This window comes from Balaenoptera acutorostrata, chromosome 1 (assembly GCF_949987535.1).
Source record: "Balaenoptera acutorostrata chromosome 1, mBalAcu1.1, whole genome shotgun sequence".
Classification (NCBI taxonomy): Eukaryota; Metazoa; Chordata; class Mammalia; order Artiodactyla; family Balaenopteridae; genus Balaenoptera; species Balaenoptera acutorostrata.
Window position 1 is genome coordinate 25,411,063 of NC_080064.1, and position 24,476 is coordinate 25,435,538.

The 24,476-nt window shown below is 59.0% G+C and overlaps 1 protein-coding gene across 13 annotated transcripts in view; it reads right to left on the reverse strand.

Moving 5' to 3' along the window:
- ADGRB2 (adhesion G protein-coupled receptor B2) overlaps positions 1-24,476 on the reverse strand; it is a 59,901-nt gene that overhangs the window by 15,544 nt on the left and 19,881 nt on the right. For 4 of the 13 annotated variants that reach the window (XM_057532725.1, XM_057532710.1, XM_057532720.1 and 1 more), the window contains exons 1-5: positions 17,540-17,832; positions 13,014-13,818; positions 1,987-2,070; positions 1,568-1,732; positions 192-356 (exon numbers count right to left, since the gene is read on the reverse strand). In XM_057532725.1, coding sequence (XP_057388708.1) covers positions 192-356; positions 1,568-1,732; positions 1,987-2,070; positions 13,014-13,818; positions 17,540-17,629 — 1,309 coding nt within the window. In that variant the 5' untranslated portion in view covers positions 17,630-17,832. Of the gene's footprint in view, positions 1-191; positions 357-1,567; positions 1,733-1,986; positions 2,071-13,013; positions 13,819-17,539; positions 17,833-20,674; positions 20,933-24,476 lie in introns of those variants that run through there. The other 9 variants (XM_057532733.1, XM_057532755.1, XM_057532730.1 and 6 more) reach the window with 6 other exon arrangements.

Consider the following 24,476-nt stretch of genomic DNA (forward strand, 5'->3'; position numbering starts at 1 on the left):
GGTGCCAACTCCAAGTAGGCTGGGCCAGGTCACCTCCCACGCTGGCAGGTAGACTCTGCCAGTCTCCCCATGCTTGGTCAAAGCTCACTGGGGTTCCCCCAGGGGCAGGGCACTGGACCTGACTTCCTCCCCTTTCCCGACCCCCACCCGGCTGGGCAGCGACCGCCTGGAAGCCCACGGGTGCTACTGACCCGGGCAGGCGGCCATACTGCAGAGCTTAGTCTGCAGCTCGGGACCCTCGCAGGCCTTGCCGCCGTGCTGGGGGGGCACGCAGGTCCGCATCCGGCTCCGGGACCCCCGCCCGCAGCTGCGGGAGCACAGGCTCCAGGACCCCCACTCCTCCCACACGCCGTGCACTGCAAGGAAGCACGTGGCCGGTGGCTGGGCGGCACCTTGGCCCCGCCCACTGCCCACCCGCCCACCAATCAGGAGCTCCGGCAGCTCTGCCACCGCTCCTCATTGGATCTGCCCTGGGCCCCAGGATTCCGCCCTTTGTGGGGGGTGGGGATGTGGAAGACACAGACTTCTAGTCCCAACTCCCACAGGACACTGCCTGTGGACACCCGGACGGGGAGACTAGAATCAACCCAGGAGGGGAGCCAGGGGTCCTCCTCTCCTGGGGGCACAGGAAAGCCCAGGAAAGGGCTCAAGATCTACCCCATCTTACCCCATCCCCATCCCTCCCCACCCCAGATCCAGAGCAAGAATCCAACATGGCAGGCCTGGGGCAAGAGAATGCCCCTCCCCACCCCAAGCACAGGGACACACAAATAGACATGACCCTCTACGTGGACACTGACACAAAGAGCTCACATTGGAACATGGCTTTGCCCCACCCCTTTGCAAGCTCCTGGCACACCCCCAGCTGCCAAGACCCCTTCCCAGGTAGCCCTACTTTAAGTTCCCAGCCAGGAGCTGATCTGGCCTAGGTACCACTTGCACTCCCTCAGGCACAAGGGGCAGGACCCGCTGAAGCTGCCGAGCCCCTCCTGACGGACAGGCAGTCCCCACAGGCACATGCACATTCTCAACAACTCCATGCTGAACTGAGGAAGGCTTCAGGGTCTAGGGGAGGCTCCCTGGGGAGTGGGATAGGGAGTCAGAGGAGGGAGGGGATGGTCAGAGAAAGCTTCATTTTTTTTTTTTTAAGTGGCATTTCTCTTAGATCTTGAAGGACAGGCTGAATTTTAATAGCCAAGGTAGAGGTGGAGGGGATAGGATGAGAATAGGCAAGTGCAGGGTGGTGGGAAAGTGCAAGAGGTGCTGGTGTGGCCAGAGCATAGGGAACACGGAAGGCGGTGAGGGTAAAAAGACAAGCCTTGATTACCAGGACGTAGGCATCAGGGGAGTGATGTGCCCAGAACCAAGCCTGCTGGTGCGGGCCCTGGTCTGATTCATCTGTGTCCCCGATGCCCTGTGCGGGGCTGGGCACGGTGGGGGTTGGGGGGACAGTCAAGTTTGCTGAATGAAAGGAGGAGGCAGCCAACCATCTTTGGAAGATGAACTTGCCTGAGTCCCAGGCAGGACCCGACCCTGCAGGCAGACTGGGCGGGGAGGACGGGCATACCTGGGCAGGTGGCTGAATTGTTGCAGGGCCGGGTCTCCCGCAGGGGCCCGCTGCACAGGGTCCCATAGGGGGAGGACACGCAGGAGCGGGTCCGCACCTGCAGGCCCTGCCCACACGTCAGGGAACACACGCTCCACGGGGACCACTCCTCAGCCGCTGGGTCGCCTACGAGAGAGGGACAGCGTCGGCGGCAGGGGGCATCTCCCAAGCACTCAGTCTCATAGGAATCCTCCTACCCTGACCCCAAGTGACAGGCTCTCCAGGAGGCAATCCAGCCCTGCCCACAGGCCTCGCATGGCAGAGAGACACGACTGAGCTCCAGGACATAGACACAGACGGGCACACGCCAAGCACACATGCCACCAGACGCCACAGAGTCGGGCCCCCGCCACAGAGGAAGGGAGGCGGGCCCGAGTTACCTGTCTGCGCCATGTACAGCCCAGGCTCATCTGCAGACCTTGGCCACTGGGTTTTCACCTTCGGTTCCTCTTCCGGCTCCTCACCTGGAACACGGAGGTGGTGGCAGGGGCTCAGCAGAGGCCAGCTCAGTCCCGCCAAGGTGGCACAGAGAGGGCAGCCTTGCTCGCCCTCAGCCAGAGAGTCTGGAACCAACTGCAGGTGACGCTGAAAGAGCATCACGTCCTGCCCCCTGCCCCACCACCACCATTTTACAGATAAGGAAACTGAGGCTCAGAAGGCCACACAGGGCTTGCCTACAGCCTCACGACTGTCTTTTCCTCTTGCCTCAGCCAAACTGGGGGAGACTGGAGAGGAGTGGCCGCTCATATTAATGAGCTCTGGGAGGCTTCTGTGCCAAGTACTGTCCCTACCTATCTCCTTAACCCTCCCCTGGGAAGTAGGGACCATCACCTCCGTTTAAAGATGAGAAAACTGAGGCCCAGAGAGGGGAAGTGACTTGCCCAATATCACACAGCTTGGAAAGCCTCAAGTCCAGTCTCTTTCCCCTCACAGGGCTGACCCTAAGGCAGACAAACAGCCAAGGTGAGCAGTTGTGACCACTCCGTAAGCTTGGGACACGACTCATGCCAAGCCAGGGGCTGGGCCTGGGGCGCAGATTCTGCTCCCCAAGCAGCACTGGACTGTAACCCGGAGGCACAGGTCAGAACGCTGCTCCTCTGAGACCTAAGGGCCTGGGGCAGGTGCCTCCATCCAGCAGACCCTACTCCCCACCGCCCTGTGGCCAGCGAGCAGGAGGTGCTCTGGGATCTGCTGCTGCCGCCTCGGCCCCCGCCTCACCGGGCTCTTGGCTGCCCGATTTCTGTGTCTGGTCTAGGCCTCGGAAGCACTGCCAGCTCTGGAGGAGAGGCTGGGAGCTCCCATTCTCCAAAGCCAGGCCCTCCTGCTCAGACGTGAGCTCATCAGGCCCTCTCCCACAGGCTGGGTAGCGGGGATGGTGGCAGACAGGAGTACAGGGGAGAAAGACCCAGCCCACGTAGAGGCTGCTGGGCAGGTGGGATCGGAACAGCATTTTGGGACAGGGCTCAGCCCACGCTGTCCCCAGACTAGAAGGTACTCCTCTCCCCCACTCCCAGGCCCTCTCCTATTTCTGAACACCAGGTCAGCACCGAACAGGTACTCTGTGTTGGAAGGAACCCAAGAAGGCTGTACTCTTCCTGCCCCCTGCCGCCCAGTCCAGGCCCTGCGTCTGAGAGAAAGCTCTTCCTCACCAGGCGTGAAGAGTGGCCACTCTGAGCAAACCTGCTGTCCAGGGGGCCCTGAGCTGCCACTCAGCCCAGTCTCTGGTCTCATCCACTCCTGGGCCCTTCCCTCCACTTCAGCCACTAGTCCCAGGACCTGATCTTCATCATCCCCGAAACTGCTCCACCATCTCTGAAACCTGCGTCTTCCCACCCCACAGGACACCTTCAGAGTCAGGCAACCCTGGTCCCAACTGGGGCGTGGACACGGATCAGCTGTGTGACCATGGGCAAGTGTCTTTGCCTCTCTGACCCTGTTTTCTGACTTCTGTAGAACAATACTCAGAATACCCCCTACCCTGAGGGCTGACCTCAGGACTTCCTGACAGGAGATCATGAAGCCCTCAGCACCCTGCTTGGACATGGGGAATGCTCAGAAGGCAGCAACTATCTGGTTTATTTTCACCATCTTCCCTTCCCTCAACACCTCCACCACTTCAGCACCCTCACGTGCCACCATCCCTCAGCCCCCTGGGCCTCCTCCCTCTGAACAGCATCTGCCATCGCTCCTGGCCTCACTTTGGGCCCTGCCTCTATCAAGACCACAGAGAAGGTGCTGGAACCATGCCTGGCAGCTCCTGAATCCCCTCACCCAGGCTTTCCACCACACCCGCTCAGCCAGTCCCCAGCCCTGGAGACTGTGACAAACCGCCTTCTCCACGCCCACCCCCAGGCTGCTAAAGAAATCTACAGCTGTGCCAACTGCCACCACGACAGATTCAGGGATGCACATCCGATGGCCGAGCAGGGCTCCCTGCCTTCCCTGTCCCCCACCTCGGCGGGCTGTGCCAGACCTTGACCTCTCTCCTCAAGCCCATCTCCGCCCACTCCCTCTCTGCAACAAGCTCCTTTACAGAGAAAGCAGAAGCTATGACACGGGAGCGCCCCCATCCCGACTTCTTGCCTCACCCCTCCAACTCCCAACTTTCCTGGAGCCCTTGTCTTCACAAAGACCAGCCCCTCATCCCAGTGCTGCCTTCTATTCCTCCCGCCTACCTTCTCGGGGAGGGCTCCACCCATCATCTCCTCTCATCAGCATTTCGTCAGCATTCTCCTCGTGGCAGCCTGGGAACAGATCTAGGCCCTTCCCGTTCTCAGAGGGGCCCTCCTCTGACTCTCCTGCCTTCTCTGGCTACTGCCCTCGGCTCCTCTTCACCATCAATGAGTGGTCCACAGCTGGCACTCCAGTTTCTCACCTGCCACTCACGTCCTGGCTCAGATGTCACCTTGCCTGGTAAATCCACTGCAGTCTGGCTTCTGACCACATCTTTCTGCTGAAACCGTTCTTGACAGAGTCATCAGTGCCCTCCTTGTTGCTAAATCCTATGGACGCTTTGCAGGCCTCGTCCCGCCCGACCCCTTGGCAGCATTTCGCCCTGCTGACTCTCCAGCCCTGAAACACTCCCCTCCCTGACTCGCCTGGCTTCCTGCTACCTCTGCCCTGCCTCCTTGACCGGTCTGTTTTCATGCTGCTTCCCACGTCAGGCATCCACGCTTTGTCCTGTTTTCACAGGACAACACCGCCCCCCCCAGGCTTCATTAACCCCCTCTGAATGGCTGCTCTGAAGTCATTGCGCCACCCACTGAACCTGTGCTTCACTCCTGTATAGCTTCCTGCCTCCTGAACAGGTCCCCTGACGAGGTGGGGGGCGGGGTGGGCCCTCAAACTCGGCGTGTCCAAAATAGGATCATCATCTCCTCTCAAACCTCTCAAACCCACTTGTTCCCCACCTTCTTCACCTGGAAAACTCCTACTTGACCTTCAAAACCCACCTCAAATGACCTCTTGTAGGCGAAGTCTTCCTTATCCCTCACTCCCCTGCAGTTGGCTGCCCCCTCTTCTACATGCCCACTCATCACAGATGATTCCATCTGCTGTCTGAATTACCCCCCATCCGAGAACCCTTTGAAGAAAGGCTGTGTGAGCCATCTCCCTGACCACATGAACACCAGCACAGAATCCGGCCCAGAGAAACAGCAATAAACACCGATGAACATGCTGCTCCTAGCTTCCCCCACCCCATGCGGGTCATTGGAAATGGTCGTTTGTCATCTTGAGTATCAGCTCTGACCTGCAGCCCGCCACCTAGACCACCCCAAGCTTGACATCCATTTATTAATAAACACTCTGGAGATACCATTTGACCTGTTGCAAATCCAGTCAAGAGTCTTCTCATCCAGCTCCTTTTTGGCGTCTTGGCCATTACTGTTGTGGGTGGCAACCCCTCCCATCCCTGGCCTGGCATCCAGTAAGCCCATCAAATGCGGCCACGTGAGAGACCAGCCTGACTTGCTTGTCGTGGACTCACACTGCTTCCTGTGGTGCCCCCATCCTCTACTGACCACTCACCACCTGTTTGCTGGCCAGCCCCGCCATATAACCAGAGGTGGTATCAGTAGTTTCTAGAATCCACCCCATTTGAAAATCAGAACATGTCCCAGGTCCAGCTCTTGAGCCCCTCTCCTAGCCTCCTGGGCTGGGCCAGAGAGGGGAAGGGACAAGCCCAAGGCCACACAGCCGGGGCCTGCACTGACTGCCCTCCCCTCCCCACCTACCCCCCTCTGAGGAAGGCCAGTTCTCCCTGCAGGGGAAGAAGACAGATAAGACCAGAGGTGTCAGCCACTGAAACAAACGTTTATTCAGCATACACCACGTGCAGGCCCCTGCCAGCTCCGGGCCCAGACCAGGGCAGGTGTGAGAGAAAGATGGGCCAAGAGGACAAGGAGGGGTCCAGGAAGGGGTGTGAGCACCCCCAGACCTCCTGAGCGTCCCACTCAGTGGGCGCCGTGAGCTGACTGGACCAGGGACTCTGGTGCTCCCAGCCCCACCACCTGTCAGCTTTCCCACCTGGCTGCTTGCTGCCTGGGACCCGCTTCCCCGCTCAACCCCGGATGATCTCTAAACTGTTCTGTTTTGTTTTGAATAACCCTGTAGGAGATAATTTACTACACACCTCCTATGTGCCAGTCACTGCATGCTCTACGTTACCTCATTTAATCCTCATTAGGGCAGGTTCTCCCATTTTACTAATGAGGTACTAATGAGGCTCCAAGGTCTCATCCTGGAGAGAGGCTGGTGTGGGATTCGAACTCCGGCCTGCCTGATTCCAGAGGCCACTTTATGCTGAACTGCGCTGGCTCTGACAAAATGCAATTCAACTTGGACCTCCTCAGAGACGGCTTCTCTGATTCCCATGGGACCCCGAGTTACTCCCTCGCCTCCCCACAGCCCCCCACGTACTTGCCTCTATTCTCGTTTTCAAATCTCTTCCTAATTGTTCCTTTGAGCATCTACGCCCCGCGTCCGCCAGGCGAGACTGATTCTCCCTTGTAGGCTCCAAAGTGGTCCTCTGGAAGCCCAGCCACACACACTCGCCTGCTGAGAAACCGTCAGTGGCTCCCCACTGCTACCACCACAGTAAACCTCTGAGCCTGGCATGCTCTGGTCCCTGTTGACCTGTCCGGTCCTGTTTTCCCCTCCCCACCAGGCAGCCAAACTGTGAGGCCGTGTGGGTCAGTGGGAAGGATGTAGATTTGGGAGCCAGACAAATGCAGGTCTGATTCCCAAGTCTGCATAGTCTTGCTGTGTGCCGTTGGGCAAGTCACCTCACCTCTCTGAGCTTAAAATTTTCCAACTGAGAATAGAGGTGACACTTCCTAATTCATCATGAGAATTAAATGATGAGAGATACGGATCACCTGGAGCATAATAAACTCTCAATGAAAGGAGCTGCCATTCCCTTATTGTTATCCCTTGAACATGCAAATGCTTTCCTCCTTCCACTCATCTGTTAATGGTGTTCCCTCCTCTTGGAACGCCCTTCCTCTACCTCAATCTGTCAAAATCTTCTAGATTTCAAATGCCACCTCCTCCAGGAAGCCTCCCTAGGCTGACTACACAGAGGTCTGGGTGTGCAGGTCCCTTCTTCTGCTATAGCTGTGAGTATCCTGTGCTAATCCCTCTCCTGGCCCCTGAGGGAGGGTTTCAATCTCCCTTGACCTCTTGCACAGACGGCCCAGCTCTGAGCTGCCAGACACAAGACAGGCATTCAGCAAACACCAAATATCCCTGAGGGTTCCTCCACCCTAACCACACAGGACCACTCTGGTCTCACCCCTGACACTGGCAGGCAGGGTGGGCACAGGCACTTTGCCATCTGAGCAGGACTGCACACACCTGCTACCCCATGCTCCGCAGACCCTGCCCCCCAAACTCCACACAGCCCAGCCCCCTCAGCCTCCTTTGTCATGAATGTGTTAAAAACAACCATGATAATCACCACTTCCACGGGGAGAGAGCAGTGCAATTTACAAAGCAGTCCTCCCTCCCCAGGGTCTCTGCATCCTCCCTGAGGCTGGCCCTAGAGCCCCAAGTAGGCACCAACTGATCCCCCTGAAACACGGTTCTGTCATGTCCCTCCATGGCTCCCCAGCCCCAGCAGAACATCAGGACCCCAGGGGGGCCGGGGCAGAGGAAGGTGGCTCTTGTAAATTCTAGACTCTGCCTGTGCAGTCCCATGCAACTGGGTACACCCAGCCAGAACGCCAGTCCCCTTCCAATGACTTCCTCCCCAGGCTGCTGGCCTATCTGCCCAGCCTCCCAACAGAGCTAACTGGGTCTCTGCCACCTCCCCCACGTAGCCAGGAGCTCCTCGAGAGCAGGGACCGCGTCCGACTCATCCTTCTTCCCCCACGCCGCCCAACTTCTTGCTGCCTTAAAGCCCTTGGCCAACAGGGTGAGGTCCCAGTGTCTGGGTGCAGCAGTCAGAGCCTTGGCCCCATCTCCCACCACTGGGGCTACCATCTGGTAAAGGCTGGTCTACTACAGCCCCCTGTCCTCAGCATGTTCACACTCCACGCCCTGGCACAGGCTGCTTCCTTTACCTTGAGAGCCCTTCCCCTTGCACCGGGAAATGACTTGGGGAGGCTCACAAATGTGTCATAAAATAACACTGGGTCACGGACTGAGGAAGTGATCCCCTTTCCAGGTCTCATTTTAGTAGAGTGACTATTTGCCAATCTGCCTGGGATAGTCTGATTTAGGCCTATAACCCTGATGGAATTAATAGTACCCCCTCCCCCCATTTATAACCTCGAAAATGTCCCGGCTCAGATGATAAATTATATGGTCACCTCACTTTTAATCCTTCCAAGTGCATGAGAAAGAAGGTCTCTGTGCAGTCCGAGACTTTAACACATCCCCAGTACGTGCTAATTTCTCTTTCTAACAAATTGAGAGGAGGGATGAACGTCTAGCTAGAATTTGTTGTTTCTTTGGTTATCTTCTATTTCAGATAAGTGATACTCTTTTTCCATTGATGATATGAAATTTCTTTGTAATGTATTAAATTTCAAAAGCGATTCGATTTGAAGAAAAAAATTCACAGGCTAGTGAATTCCTATTCACTCCTCAAAACCCAACTCAGAATCACCTTCTTTAGACCACCTTCCCACCCCTTTGTGGTTTAATCCCTCACTCTTCCTCCTCTTTTGACATCCAGCACATACATTCATACCTATTACACTAAGTTATGACAACACACAACTATTTATCAGGGATTTACCATGTGCCAGGCACTGTGCTAAGCATTAACCCACATTCTCTTGCTTAATCCTCACCATTACTCTTTAGAATAACTCCACTATCCCCATTTTACAGGTGATGATATAGGGATGAGGAAACACGCCTGTTGTCACACAGCTAGTCAGTGGTGGTATCAGGGATTGAACCTGGGGCTGGGTGACTTCAGCCTGTAGCCTTGACCACCACTGTACACTAGTGGTCACTCTCCCCCACCAGAGGGCAGAAGGTGTGTCTGCTTCACCTCGGATCTCATTCACTCAGAGCTGCTCCAAGGCCTGGCATAAACTCCATTCTGATAAAGAAATGAAGACGTGTGTGATGGATGGGCTGGGACTCAGTCCCCTCTGAGATGTCTGGGGGTGGTGGGGGGGTGGTCTGTGCCCCACTCCCCATCCCATGATGGAGCACACAGATTTCTAGCAGCAGAGATCTGGGCTGGAAGGATCCTCCAGGAATCATACCACATGTGCTAGGTCTCCCCCAACCCCACTCTGAGAGAGGCCCTGCCTCCCCAATGTCTGCACCCCAAACAGTCAGGTAAGGTAGGGCCCCTCTTTCTGCCACCAGACCATGCTGGCCAAAGGAAGATGGCAGAGCCTGAGGGTCAAGGAGAAAGCCAGTCGAGGACTGGGTTAGGCAGGTGAGAGGCAGCTTCCTAGAGGAGACAGGGCTTGAGTTGTGCTTGGAAGGATGGGGCAAAGGATAACCCAGGGCAAAGGGCATTCCAGGTGAGGGAAACAGCCCAAGCAAAGGCAGGGAAGCCAGAAAGCAGGGGGTTCTGGGGCCAGTAGGAGCCCCCGTTGAAAGGGTGGGAGAGAACCAGAGGGAAAGCAGGTGGCAGCTGGGTCAGGGGCGGGACTGGAATGCCAGGCTGAGGAGTCTGGGCCACGATGGGGAGTCCCTAGGGGCTGAATCAGGGAAGTGACACGCAGAGAACGGGGGGTCCTGAGGCCCCAAGGGGGTAGCGCCTTGTCCAAGTCACACAGCAGCAGTGGCAGAGGGGGGATCTGAACCCATTCTTGCCTCCCAGGCCTGACACTCAGGGGACCGCAGGCTCACCTGGCGCCCATGCCTCTGGAATGGAGCCTGGATGATGGAGATGGTGGGCTAGTAGCCACCAGCCAAGGGTGGGACAGTGCCCCTGGGGGGAGGCAGGGAGTGTGGCAGAGGAGGGAGGGGGCTGCAAGAGTGAAGGACACTTTCTCCCAGATGTCACCCCGCACAGCCACATCTCAGGATTGGAGGGTCAGCAGGCAGGAACTGCAGGTTGGCGACCAGCTCCCTGTAGCTGGGCTCTGGAGCTGGTACCAGTTCTACCACCTGCCTTCCGGCCCCGGCCTCGGCCAGCCTCCGTGCCTGTCCTCCGTGGAGCTCCTTCCTGCCTTCCTTCCCTTTCTTCCTCTCCCCCCACTTAACAGATTGCGGCAGCAAGATGGCACAAATTTATGGCTCAACTCACCAAAAATAACAAGAGATTTATCAAAGGCAGTTTGCGTGAAATTAACAGGCGTCTGTACCCTCTTGTCAAACGCACTCAGCTCTGAGGCGGGCCCAGGCACTCCGCTCCTGGCCTCATCGCTCTTCCAGTACCAACCCAGCTCCACCTCGCTTGGCCTTGCGTTGATCCTACCTGGGATGCCCCAGAGAAGTGGAGCACTGCTCCCCTGCCCCAGTGCCTGGCAGAGGGGCTGGGATGAGGATCTCACCTGCTCACCACCATCCCACCAATCTTGTCCTCAAGCTAGCAGCTCCATGTGCCAGCCAGTTCTCCTGCAGCTGGTACGTGTCCAACTGGCCCAGTGGGGAGGAGGTGAAGAGAAGCATGGAGGTGAGGCCAAGGGCTTGGCCAACGTGGTGCCGCCACCAGGCACAGAGTGCTCCAGGCCCTGATGATGCCACTGGCCCTCAGATGCCCCCTGCCGCATGGAACAAACTGAGTCGTGTGCCCATCGTCTCTTGCCCCAGAGAGGGTGGGCAGAAGGTAAGAGGTGGCAAAGAGGAAGAATCTCTTGCCTGACAAGGGAGAGGAAGGGGCCGTGCCAGCCCAACTCTGGACACCAGTGTGCCCTGTGAGCCAATGGCTGATGCCACATCACCACCACCCCTGCCCCCCATAACTCCCTACAAGAGCCCTCCCTTCAGGCCATCCCATGGAGCAGCCTGGCAATATGCCAAGCAGGACAAGGGGCATGAGTTGGGAGCCCAGGGCTCCCTGCTCAGAGAAGATACCAGGCTTCATGCCCAGGAACAACCAGCATCCAATCTCCACCCATCCTCAGTCCCAGAGGCCTCTGCAGAGGCTCTGATGATGGTGGGAACAATGGTGCCCTTCCCGTCACCAGCCCCCTCTGACCCCTAAAGACACCCCGGCTACCAACCAACTCCCGCTTCCGACTTCAGCCAAGCCCAGCTGGCTGCTCCTGGCTCTGTGCTCCACATGGCAGCCTGCCCGGATGGTGCCCGCCCAGGAGGGCAGAGCCTCACTCCATCCACTGTGAACCACTGGGCTGATGGACCGCAGAGAAAGCCAGACAAAAGAACCCGCCCTCTGCCGAGCACAATGGGGGAGGCCCCCACAGAGTGACAGGCAGTGGCGGCCAGGCAGGAACAGCCATAAACCTCCTGATATACGCCTGGTGCTCTCCGCCGATGTTCGACAAAGAAGCAAAATTCAATTTCTTCCTGCAGGCACTAAATCCCAGGCCAGCCTCCAGGGCCCGTAGCCTGCCCAGGGCCTGGCTGTCACTCGGATGGCTTCATCGACTGCTGTGAGAGGCCAAGCTGGCCTAGGGGAGAGGCCAGAACAAGGCCACTGGGCATTTGCCATGGATGGGTGTGATGCCAGATGTCTCATGAGGGAGGCTGAGAAGCTCTTCCCCAAAGCCTTGGGAGAGGCTACTGTCATGATAAACACCTCCTCTAATTAAACCAGGCTATCTCCCCATTTTACAGACAAAAAAACTGATGCCAAAAAAAAGGATCTACTCAACGTAACAAAGACAGTTCCCAACTTTCGGGTTCTGTCTCCAAAGCAGGCATGGGAACAGATCATACCCCTCCAATACTCCTAGCAGCCTTCACACGAGACCCCCTGTGTCCTTGTAAAAGCTCTCAGCCAGATCCAGACGCCCCTCTGACCCATCCCTGCATGACAACCTCACAATGGTAGGCGAGCATCTGTTATCCCAAATGGGAAACTGAGGCCCAGAGAGGGGCGGGAACTCCCTGTTAGTACCAGAGCTGGAAACCAGATCCCAGATCTGCCTCCCTCCCACCCCCACGTCCTGGGACCCCTGGCCAGTCCCTGGCCCAGCCCTGTTCAGCAGACACTTAGGACCCAGCCAAGGATCTTGGGGCCTTGAAGCTGCAGGAAGGAGGGTTGGCAGAAGGTGGCCGTGGCTGAGGGAGCTGGGTGGGAGCAGGAGCAGGCAGGACTCAAGGGCTTGAAGAGCTTTTGCCCAGTCAGCAGGAAGCTCTAGCAGCTGGCAGCCTTGGTCCCAGAAGACGTGGGCCCAGAGCGGGGGAGACAGGGGACGCTGGGAGCTGAGCCAGGCCAGCCCTCCAAGGCAGCCTCGAAGCTCAGGCCTCTTCACCCAGGCACATTCTTCTGTGCCTTCCTCTGCCCTGACCCTGGGGCCACAGCCAAAAACCACTGACCCGTGTGGGCAGGAAGATGTCCCTGCGCCCTGCCTACTCCAGCCTCCAGGCAAACTTGTCAACTTGCAGTGCCAGCGCCCGCCGCCGTCATTCCCAGCTTTGGGCCTTTGTATACACTGCTCCCTCTGCCTGGAATGCCCTCACCACTCCTTTGGCTTGGCTTGCTTCCACTTGTCCTTCTGATCTCTGTTCTTGTATCACTTCCTTCGGGAAGCCTTCCCTGACTGCCCAGTTAGGGGGTCCCCTCCCTGGGTTTATCACACTGCATTGTCTATGGGGGTCTATGCCCCCATTCATCCACCCAGACTGCAAACTCTTCAAGAGGGAGGTCTGACCCCAATCCACTTTGGTGACCCCAACACCGGGACAAGGCTGGACCCAGTGGAGACATTGGTGAACAACCACATGAATGCCCCAGTATCCGCCAAGATGGGCACCATCAGCCCTCCAGACACACCCACCTCACCTGGGCCCTGCTCAGACTCACCATATCTCATCTCTGTGGTGAACAGGTCATTGCTGCTCCCGGAATGCAAATCGGCCTCGGCAGGTAGGGCTGGGCCCCCGGGCACCAGAGCATTGGACAGGGTGTGGGCAGCAGGAGGACCCGGAGGCGTGGTGGTAGCGGGGCTGGCCCCTGTCTCACCAGGGCAGCTGCAGCCCGGCTGGGCAAAGCCACAGGCCCTGCCAGCCGCACGGCCGCACTCCTCGCTCCAGCGACACAGGACGCCGCAGGTGAACTGGCTGGAGTTATTGTTGTTGATGAGCAAGACCTCGACGAAGCGGAAGGCCAGGGCTGCGGGCGCCAGCAGGCGTGGGGCCTCCGAGGGCTCGGCGGACAGGCACAGCTGCACGAAGTTCTTGTCGAAGTGCAGGAAGGTGAAGGGGCCCGAACCGCCGCACAGCTCCAACCCCGCGGCCTCCTCCTCCTCCTCTGGCCGCCCCAACTCAGCCTGGGCCTCCGCCTCGTCGGGGCTGGGCCTCAGGCAGGTAAAGTTGACTAGGTAGTGGTCCAGGGGCAGCAGGCGGGGGGCAAAGTGGGCGCACACCTGCTCCTGGCGGTTGAAGCGCAGGTAGAGGGAGTACTTGGTCGGATCCGGGTTCTCCAGGGTCCAGGAGCAGCCCGAGGCGATGGTAGGAAAGAGGTCCTGCAGTGAGAAGGCCCCGTAGAGCACGCCCGAGGCCAGGGCAGAGCAGGCGCTGGGGGCGGGGTCGAAGGCGGCGGCCAGGCGCAGGGACAGAATCACAGATAGTAAGAGGGGACAGGCTGGGGTCATCCTATGTCCCTTGCCCTGTGGAGAGAGACAGTGGTCAGTGGCCCCGGGCGCAGCCAGCATGGGCTCTGAATCTCCTGTGGCTAGCTGCAGGTCATGGGCCTCGTGGTGAACACTATGTTCTTTTAAGTCACCCAGGTCCACCTGTGTGATCTTAGACAAGGGACTTGACCTCTCTGAGCCCCTTATTTGAGAAATGAAGGCCCTCAGGAGAGTGTCTGGAATCTCGTAAACCCTTAAGAAACACTAGTTGTGACTATTATTCTGTGGTTCCTCCATCGGTCCCATCAACTGCCAGCATCTCGGCCTGACGTTCAGATCCAGCCCCAGCCCCACCATGCAACTTGTATCCTCCAGAACTGCTGCTCTCAGTCGCAATGTGTCGTGATCAGCTGTGAGGCGTGTCACACATAATCCAGAGGTAATTGTCAAAGTAGCGATGTTTGACAACGATTTGCTTTTTTATAAATCAGAGCAATTCAAGGTTATTCCCGGAACACTGTTATTCTCACTCACTTGCTTTACTGAGTGGGAGAGAAAGGGGAGGAGTTACCGCTGGTGTGCTGGGGACTGAGCACAGCCTGAGCCATGCCCATGGGAGGGCATCACAAGTGTGAACGTCATGACTACCGCTGCTGTGGATTTCCTGCTGGAAACAAGCGGGAGAGGCATCTGCAAAATGGGTGCAGTTGTTCCCCTCTAACCCCTCTTCCCCTCCCACCATGGTGTTATCCTCCAAGGCCTGGCGCAGGGCCTGCTACCCCCGGGGAGGCCACCAAGCCATTTCCCTCCTCTTAGCTCCCACAGCCCCTTCCTGAAAGTTTGCGTCACCCAATCGTGACCACTAGCCCTTGCTATGTCCCCAGGGCTAGCTCACTCATCTCATGAGTCTTCAAGCTCCTAGGAGTGGAGACCAGCATCCGTTGATTTCTAACTGCCCCCAAAGCACTAAGCTGAGCTCCCAGCAGCTGTGCATGTACTCCAGGTGTGGAAGGGCAACCAGGACCCAAGTTGACAGACACACAAAGCAGTCACGCCAGAGTGGACAAGGGATGGGGGTGGGTGGCGCTGCACCTACCAGGCCAGGGCAGAGCCACTGCCCACAGCCTCCACCCCAGCTGTCCAGGTAGCAGAGAGTAGTGCCCAGGCTCAGCCCCGCTTCCAGCCCTGCCCCCAGGCGGGGTCCACGCTGCCTCCCTCCTCCATGCCCAAAGCATAGCTCACAGCACTGGATGGGCCCCCAGAGCCTGGTTGTTCCACATTAGAGGAGAAAAGATGAGGCTCTGAGAAGGGAGGCAATCTGCTCAAGATCACCTGAGAGAAGCCAGGCTGGGACTGGAGCCCAGGACCTGAGGCCCCAGCCCGGTCTCTCCCGTATCCACACATAGCTTCCTGCTCTGTCCCCTTCTCTGCTCCTCACACTTCAGTCCCAAGCTATTAGCTCTGGGAACTGAATCACAAACATAGGATAATTCACAGGGTGTGGCTAGATTGTGCCAGGACACAGCTGCTCCCCAGGGACAGGTTTTCCTGTGGCTGTTCAGGAGTCTAAAGAGTGGTCAGAGGCGGGGGGGTGGGGGGGGGTGGGGGTGGGGTGGGAAAGGAATGAGAATCCCAGAATTCCAGTTCCTGTGCAGCATCCAGGGAACTCCTCGCTGCCCCAGATCCCACGTGTTGCCACTCTGAACCAGGCCCAAGCCCCAAGCGCAAACACACATTTGCCCCTCCTGGGCCACAGCGGGGTGGGGAGGCAGGCTCTAGACAGGCGCATTTACAAGGAAGGAGCCACACCACCCTCCTCCAAAGACCTGCCTGGAGTTTTTCAGCAGAAGTCAGTATCGGCTGTGTCTCCTCTGCCCCGCACAGAACTGGAAAAGGGACCAGACCCCTGGCCTTCCCACCCCACATCATGACTGTGCCAAACCGTTCAGCCTGCCCAGCCTGCTGCGGCACCAGGGAAGCCAGCAGCTGATGATGAGTGACATCCAATCCCCCCACTGCCCCCAATTATTTCTAAGCAGGCTGCAAAATTCAGGCCATGGCTGTAGCTCAGTGGAGGGGAGGTGGGGCCTCATTATAACTGGCCTTGTCTCCCCCACTTAGAGCAGGGCAGGGAAGCTCCATGCACAAACACACCAACACCCCTGTGCCCTGCAGACATGCACACAAAAGCATGGATGCACAGACACGTGTGTAGCCAGGCATTCAGCCTGTGAAGAGATACACATGCACACAGACATGCACAGAGATCGGAGTAAACCACAGATGAGTGAACTCAATGCACACGAGGTGCACACACTCACATGTACCAGGCTGTCAAGAGCCAGACACTCATACACACGTGCAGAGATGCAAATATACTCTCTAGTGTGAACACACAGGTATTTGGGTTTTTGAAGCTCAGCATATGACAGCTAAGCATCAGGCAGGATCTGATCTGCTGCTCCTTCCTTGGTGTTCCTGAAACTGAGGGCTCAGGCCCCCAGCCCCATCTCCTGAGCCTCCCTTGCTCCCTAGTCCATAGCTCCAACCCATCAAGAAGCACTAGGTCCATATCCTTCAGAGCCACAGCCTGGCTTCTCCAGAATTGAGCCACCTCTAAACCCTGCCCAAGCTCCCTCCTCCACTCAGTCTCCTTCAGACACCTCCCCTCACATCAATTCTGGAATTACACCCTGGGTGTATATGACTCTCACTGTTCCTGCTGTGACATAAGACCTTCTAGGGCCCCCTTTTTATATCACTCCCCATCCACAAAATAAGGCAAGGAGCCCAATTCCAAGCTGGGTCAGAGACCACCTCCCCTGGGAAGGGACCTAGAAGGATCCTGGCCTCACAGGCAGCTCAGGTGGTTATGAGCCGTGATCAGCCTCCCTGAGCCTGAGTGTCCCCCTCTGTGCAGTGGAGACATGATCCCTGCCCTCAGGACTGCATACACCTTCTCATTCAGCCTCCTGGTGAGTTCCCAGCACAGAGCCTGCCATGCGGAGAGCGCTCACACCATCCTTTCCCCTTCGCCCTCCCTCTTCTCAGAACCTCACAGTCTCTCCTCTTTCCTGCTGAAGTTGAGGTCGGTACCTCTGAAGGCTCTTTGGGCTAAACCTCAGAGTAGCTTTGCCACCTGCAAGCCCAGGAAGATCACAGACCCCTCCACGCACAGAGCTAGACAGGAGGGGTATGGAGGTCACCTCCGAGGAAGAACTTCCTGGGTCAGGAGGCTGATGGAGAGGATAATCAGTAGGCCACCTCCTTCAGGACCTGTCTGGGCGGAGATGGGTGAGGAGCTCAATCTCAGTCTCAAGAACCCCCTCCTCCAGCCACAGGCCCCCTTCACCGGATGCCCCCCTGCCCCCCTCAAACCTGAGAATCCCACCCTCTCTCCAAACACATTCATGCCCCCTTCCTCCCAGATCCCACAGGCCTGGGCTTCCCTTCTGCACCAGTGAGGGATTCCGAGGCTTTCCAGCAGCTGGAAGGGCCAAAACAAGACTGGGGTGGGAGGAGGCATAGGGCGTAGTGCGGCGGGGAGGGGCACCTCAGCGCAAGGGCTGGGTCTCTGGGATCCCTGAGATCGACCCCTAGCCTCCTGATAGCTGAGAGCAGGGGCGCCGGGCGGCGGGAGCCGGGAGCCCCGGCCGCGGGCGGGGGAGGGGCGGTGGGTGGGGGAGGGGGCGCGTCGGTGCGCACATCCGTCGCGTTTATCCACCTGGCAGCCCCAATTCGCCTGCCCGTCACTCACCCTCCGCCTCCCGGGCGCTCGCTGCGCGGCGGAGCCCAGACCGACACGCGGGCGGGGACCCCCGGGCCTCGAGGTCCCCTGCCCTTGCATCGGCCGGAGGCGGGGTCCTCAAGCACCCCTCTCTCGGAGCTCTGGCACCCAGGAAGGCACACACCCTCCATCCAGCCTTGGGAGCTGGTGGGCCGGACCGAGGGGAGGGGGCGAACCTCCCCAGTGCAGCCCCTCCCTCTCCGGCTGGCAGAGTGTCTCTCCGTCTGGCGAGGGGGGCAGGGGCCTCCGACACACCACTAGGATGCGGGCCCCCAGCCCCCGGGGGAGGGGGGGGGGCGGTGCCGTGCGTGCGGGCGGCGGGGGAGGGGTCGGTGACTCAGCCGCCCTCCGCCCGCCTCCCCGGAACTTTGCAGCAGCTGGAGCCGCCGTTGCTACAGGAACCGAAAGCTTTTGTTCCCCAATGTCAGGGCTGCCCCGGCAGGCGGGAGGCTGGGAGGCTACCACTCCCCGGTGGGACCCAGGCCCAGCCACACTGCCCAGAGGGCTTCCAGGCCAGCAGAACGTCACGGATTCGAGCCTCCTCTCTCCCCCTTGCCCGCCAAAGCCAGGTTTCTTCAAACTCTTGGGGCCCTCTGGCCAGGTCGCCGCCTAACTCTGACCCGGAGCGCTAACTGCCCTGGAAAGTTCCTGCTGGCATCTCTCCTCCTGGGAGTAGGCAGAGGCTCTTCTGTGCCCCATGTGCTCCTCTGTGACTGATTTCCCACGTGGGCCGCCCCCCCCCAAGAGGCAGCCTACCTTTGGGGACCTTGACTTGGTTCCTCCACTTCCCCAGCTTCTACACTTGAACCATTACCTCAGAGGCCTTGGCCTTTCACTGATGCCCCTCTGATCCCGGAGGAATCTAGTGGGGTGTTGAAGGATGGGTGAGGGAGGGAGGAGACTAACGGTCAAAGGCTCCCTGGACCCATTCTGGACCTGAAGCTATTTTCTGGCTTTATTATCTTGGAGGTTGGAGCGATGTCACTAGAACTTGTTCTGCATTTCTACTCTGGGATTAGGAGTGGAGTGGAGAGGGGCCTGACCTTGGCCTTGAAGAGAAACAGCCCAACATACCTATCATTGTTGAGCATTACTAGGTGCCAGACACTCTATACAAACAACCTAATATCATTTCTCCCAGCAACTATATGAGGCAGTTATCACTGACCCATTTTATGGAGGGCCAATTGAGGCTCAAAAAGGTTATATAGCTTGCCCAGGTCACACAGCTTTTGAACCCAGGTCATCCAACAAAAAGCTGAGTTCCTAACTACTCAGCTCCATTACCTGGGGGTTGGGAGGGAGGGAAGAGGGCAGAGACTAGCTGGGACCTCAGTCTGGGTTACAGAAATGCCTACCGCACACACCCACCCCAGGCTGGACCTCTTTCCTTCTGAAGAGTGATGGGGGAGGGAGAGAGAAAAGGGGAGGAGAAGAAGAGAAGGCAGAGAAGGGAAGAAGAGGGGGGAAATCTCTCTGTCAATCTTGGTCCAGAGAAGACCCTCACTCATGGCCACCACCCCCCCCCCCCCCCGCAAACCAGGGCAAGCCCTGCAGAGTTCATACTGACCCTCACTCACCCCTGTGGCAGCTCAGGGGATGCTCCCCAGGTCCCTGCTCTGTCCCAGGGCCAAGTGGACTCCCCCACTGCCTACTCCATGCCCAAGCCAGACAGAGCCCACCTTTGCCCCCCCCACCTAGTGAGTACTGCCATGGGGTAGACAGATAGAGGCTTCCTGGGGACACCTGCCCAAAGCCCAAACGAGCCCAACCAGAGCACCTCAAATCCAGGGGCCAGTCCTGCTGGTCTGTGCCCTGAACTGCTGCTGGGATAAGCCCTCCACCCCACCCCACACCTCATCCCCAGAGGATAAGGCCAGACAACCAGGGCTGTTCTGGCACGGCTAGCAAGAGAGGGCACCGGGCCTCGCCCACCAGCCTCCTCTCCACAGGGACTTCCCAGCGCCCCGCAGCCACCACTGCTGCTCGGGCTGCGGAAACCTAGGGTTGCCCGCGGGAGGAAAAGGGGAAGGCGGGTCCAGGGCTGCGGGCAGGGGGCGCCAGAGGACGCCCAGGGGCCCGGCCGGCAGCTGGCGAGGCGGGCAGGCGGGCAGCATCTCTTGGCCCGGGAGCCCCTCCCCCCGCGGGCACCAGACCCTTCGCCAGCTCTGCACTGGCCGTGGCGCGGAGGACTTCCCTCGGACCGAGCTGACTGCGGGAGTGGCCGCCAACTTCACGGCCTACAACCCGCCCCCCCCGCCCCCGCATCATGCCAGCCCCCGGGGCTGCGGGAGGGTGCGTTTGGTGCCCAGCTCTATGCCCTGGGGTGGGAGGAGAGGGATGGGGGATGGACAGAGAGACTCCGACCAAAGATGGACAAGGGAGGCAGGGATGCGAGGCCAGTCGAGTTCCCAGACTGGAGAGGAGGGGGCTCAGAGCAGACATGGGGAGCACGGCCCCAAGTCCAGGCTGAGGGGGAGGGGACTTGCAGCAGAGACTGGCGAGGGATAGCGGGACTCCGGGTAGATATGGGGGAGGGGGCGATCAGGACAGAAATAAGAGGGGAAGCATGGTTGGGTTACCGGCGCTGGGAAAGGCAGTAACTATGGGCAGGCATGGATGGGGACAGGAAGGACTCTGTGCAGAGATGAAGTGCAGGGGAGGAGCAGGGTCCGGCTCCAGACGAGGAGGGGGAATTAAGCGGGGAGACACAGGCGAGCTGCAGGTTGGAGAGGGGAGCTCTAATCAAGGGGGAGGGCGCACCCCTGGATCCAGGCTTAGATAGGGAGAGACTCGAGACAGCGATGGGGGTAGGTGTGGGTGAGGACTGGCGGCGGGGGCGAGGGGTTTTGGCAGAGATGGGTAAGGAGGAGGGGGACAGAAAAAGGACTCGCCAGAGATGAAGGGGACCTCGGCCCCAGGCTTGTTAGTTCCCAGAGAGACGAGAGTGGGTAAATAGAGGCTGAACGAACTCAGTTCGGGCGGGGGAGAATTCAGCAGAGGTGGGTTGGGGGAGCGCCCCCAGTCCGGGCCGGTGCGGAAATCGGGACCGCGACAGGAGGGCTCGGTGCGGGGCCGGGTCGGGGTCTGGGGCCGAGCACTCACCTGGACGCCGTCAGCAGCAGGAGCGGGGGCCGGCGCTGGCGGAGGCGGCCACGGGGCGCAAGTTTGCCATCCCTAAGGCGGGGGCTTGGCGGGGCGCGGGGCAGCTTGCTGCAGCCGCGCAGAGGGCCGAGGCTCCCGCTCCGCGGAGCGGCGGGTGCAGAAAAGGCGCCGCGGAGCAGCGTGGGGCGGGCGGGCGCCGGGCCGGGCGAGGGCTCCTGCCGCCGCCTCCTCGCCACACCGCCCCCCACCCCCCGCTCCCCACTCCCCCGCCCAGAGCACCGCCCGCGCTGCGCGCCGCCTCCTATTCGCCGGCGGCGGCCGCAGCTCCGGGCTCTGCAAGCCGGCGCCGCATCCTCCTCGGTCTCCGAGCGCCGCTGCCGCTGCCGCCGCCGAAACGGGTTCCTTCGGCCGCTCCGGCCGCTGCCCGCAGCGCGCGCGGGGCCGAGTGACGGCCGAGGCGGGACGCGGCGCCTGCGCCGGCCGGGCCCGGGAGGAGGCGCGCGCTGGGCCGGGCGCGAGGAGCCGCCGGAGAAGGGGCGGGGGGGTGGGGGCGACGCGCGCCGCCTCTTGTTAAAGGGGGAACAGCTCCAGCCGAGCCAAGCGCACCCTCCCCCCTCCCCGCCCTGGGCCCCAGGCGCCGGCGCGGGAGAAGCCCCGGGTAAGACCCCGCCCCGCCCTCGGCCTCCAGGACCGCAGGCTGAGGCGATCCGCGACACCCCTCCAGCGATATCCCAGGCGTAAGGCATCTCGCGCAGCCAGGGTCTCGGGGCCCTGAGGGCTGAAACATTTGCCCCCCTCCCCCATGTGCACTGCAAATTGCATATCCCTGTGCATGCAGGTGCCAGTCGTGTGAGCTGAACTTTGCATATGCTTATGCATACAGGTGCCCTAGGCGTGCACTGCAATGTTGCCTGACTCTGTGCATGCAACTGCCTCACACATGCACAGTGCTTTAACTTGTGCTCAGGTCCTGGATGCATGTTGCTTTTTTCTGTGGGGAGGGATGCTATATATGTGCCAGCTTATAAGCGCCACATGTGTGCTGAATGCTGTGCGTCACTTGTATGTAGGAACCACATATGTACACTGCAGCGTGGTATGTTTGGTGCATACTCTGGTGTCAACTCGGCAATGTTGCATGTCCCTAGGCACGGGTATGCTACACGTGTGCAGTGTGTTACATGTTTTCCTGAGCGCCTGTCTATTCCCTCAAGTGCCTTTCCCTGTGCCAGGGGCGCCCCCATGTTGCATATGTTTGTGTAGAGGCAGTAGAAACGTACAGACCCGCCCCCTCCCCATCCCGGCAGTGTGCCCAGGAACAGTTGGGTGGGGCCAGAGCCCACATGGTAAAGGCGGTACTCAGGGAGATGCCCATGGCTCAGGACCCTGCTCCGGTGGTTTGTGGCCTGGGCATGTTGCCACCAGGAAGGTGGGCAGACCAGGGACACACCACTTCTGCCAAAGAAAGACAAGTAGGTTAATCCCACGGCTCTGGTCAGAGGAGTAGCCAGCAGGGGGCAGCTTTGCAATGAGGGTGGGATGGTTTCAGGGACTCTACTTTTTGAAGGTTCTCTGGCCAGGAGGGGGCCAATCCTAGGGAGCAAGGAAGTCCCCAGTCCACCCAATCCCAACCCCAACTCTCCACTGAAGCCCCTTGAGTTGTGTCTCCCGGGAGATGGAGCAGGATAAGACCACCTCTCCCCAGGGGCAGTACCAGAGAAAAAGCCCCCGTTCCCTCCCTCTGTCTCTCGCCTCTCCAGCAGTCTCAGTGACATTTGTTGTGAGTGATTGTGAGAGATTATCCACTTTAATGGAAGGAGGTAATAAGGAGTGATGAAGGAATCTCACCCATTACCTTAAGGGAATTTATGAGGCTGGATGAGGCAGGGAGGAGGGCTGGCACTTTTCCTTTCCCAGCAGGAGCCCAAGGAGGCCTGTGCCTTGGGCCTAGCACTGGCAGGCAGGGCTCCTGGGTTCTTGCTGGGCACCCTCAAGCACACCCCGGGTCTCTGGGTTCGGAGGTTCAGCCGCTACTGAGAAAGCCAAGCCAGGCGAGCCTTGCCATCTGCATGGTGTGTTGCGAACCACCCCAAGGGCAGTGGGAGATCCCAGGCCTCCTTACTCGAGCGCTGGGAGGGGCTGGGGTTGAGGTCCTAAGGAGGTGGGCAAAGGTGAGGAGAGTGGTCAGGACATGGGATACCCACAAGGATGTAAGGACAGGCCCTCAGAAGTCTCCAGGACCCTGTCCTCCACAGCTCCAGCCCCTTCCACTCCTACAGGGAGCCTGCCTTCCTCTGTATGAATATTCATGACATTAGCATACTAGAGACCCAGAGCCCAGAGAAACCCGGGCAGGTCTCTTGCAGATGTGATGCAGCTGGATCCATGAGGCTTTCCCCCTCCCCCCAGGATCCAGCTGGGTTCAGGGTAATGGGAGGGCTGGCTCCGGAGAGACAGCAGGGTGTTGTCTGTTTCTCTGTGCCTTGGAAACCCTCAGAGTTCTTGACCCCTTTCTTTCAGCCACAAAAACGTATGCCCTAGGAAAGACAGGTGGTCAGACAGAGTGAGGGACTGACAGAGATGGTACCCCATACCTGGGGGCTCATTGGGGCAGGGTGGGGAGATCAGTAAGGCAGGAGGGGCTGTGGGAGCTGTGTGGAGAAAGCTGGACCTCCCAGGGGTTGTGCAGGAGCAGCCTAGATTAGGTCAAACCCCTGGAAGGCTCTCCCCGAGGTGCCTCCCTGCACTGGGGCTTCCCCACCTCCTTTCCCAGGAGCCCCTGCCCTTCTAGACTCACTCTGGTGATTATGCCGCCCGGGAGGACTTGGAGTAATTACAAATCGTTTCCATATTCAAATCCAGCTGGTTGAAGAGAAATTACTTCTCTGACAGCCCTGGCAGGGGGTGGGAAGAACAAGTCTTAGCCCCAGGAGGGCTTCCAGGGAGCCTGGGGCAAAACCTGGGCAAGGTAAGGGGCACCGGCCACAGCCTGAGCACAGAGAGCTTGTGCAGAGTGAAGAAACAGCTCCCAGCAGCTCCCCACCACACAGACTGGACAAGGACAGTGAGTCCAGCTCTTTATCCTCATTGGGGCCCCTTCTGGGACCTCTGAGGGGATGGCGGGGACCACTCCCACAAGGGCAACTAGAAGTCAGGCTGTCTGCTTGCTCTCATACTGCCGTGCTAGGGTACCTTGAGAAAATCCCTTCAGCTTTCTGAGCCTCTGTTTCCTTATCTGCGAAGTGGTATAAATGATCTCACCTGCGCTCCAGTAAGATAAAGATATGGATTAGCAAGAGTTATGCACCTGAAAAGGGCTTTTTAAAAATAATTGTTCGATTACCAATTAATTTGTATTTTTATTAACAGTAACCACCACCAGTAGCCCAGTCGGGAGGCAGCCCAGCCCTAAGTGGGGCAGCACAGGAGAAGATGGCTTGTCGAGGAGGGGAGCAACCCCAGCCTTGCCCGCTTGGCCTCAGCTCTGCCTCTCGCTGGGCCAGCCACCGCTATGCTTCATTGCCCTTTAAACAGATGAGAAAATGTTCTTCTTCCCTTTGCAATGATTTATTTGGCCCAGAGCCTGGGCAGGTTTACTTCCAGTGGGTGGGACCTAGGAGCACCCCTCCCTCAGCCCCTGCCCTCCATTGCCACCCAGCCAGGCACCTACAGCAACCCAAAGCTCTGGGTACCAAGGTCTCCTTCCAGACCCCCACCCCCACTGTAGACACCTATCAGGAGCTCATAACATGTCCCCAAAGACACCCAAATCCATGTGACAGTCTTCTACCAGGGTCTGCCC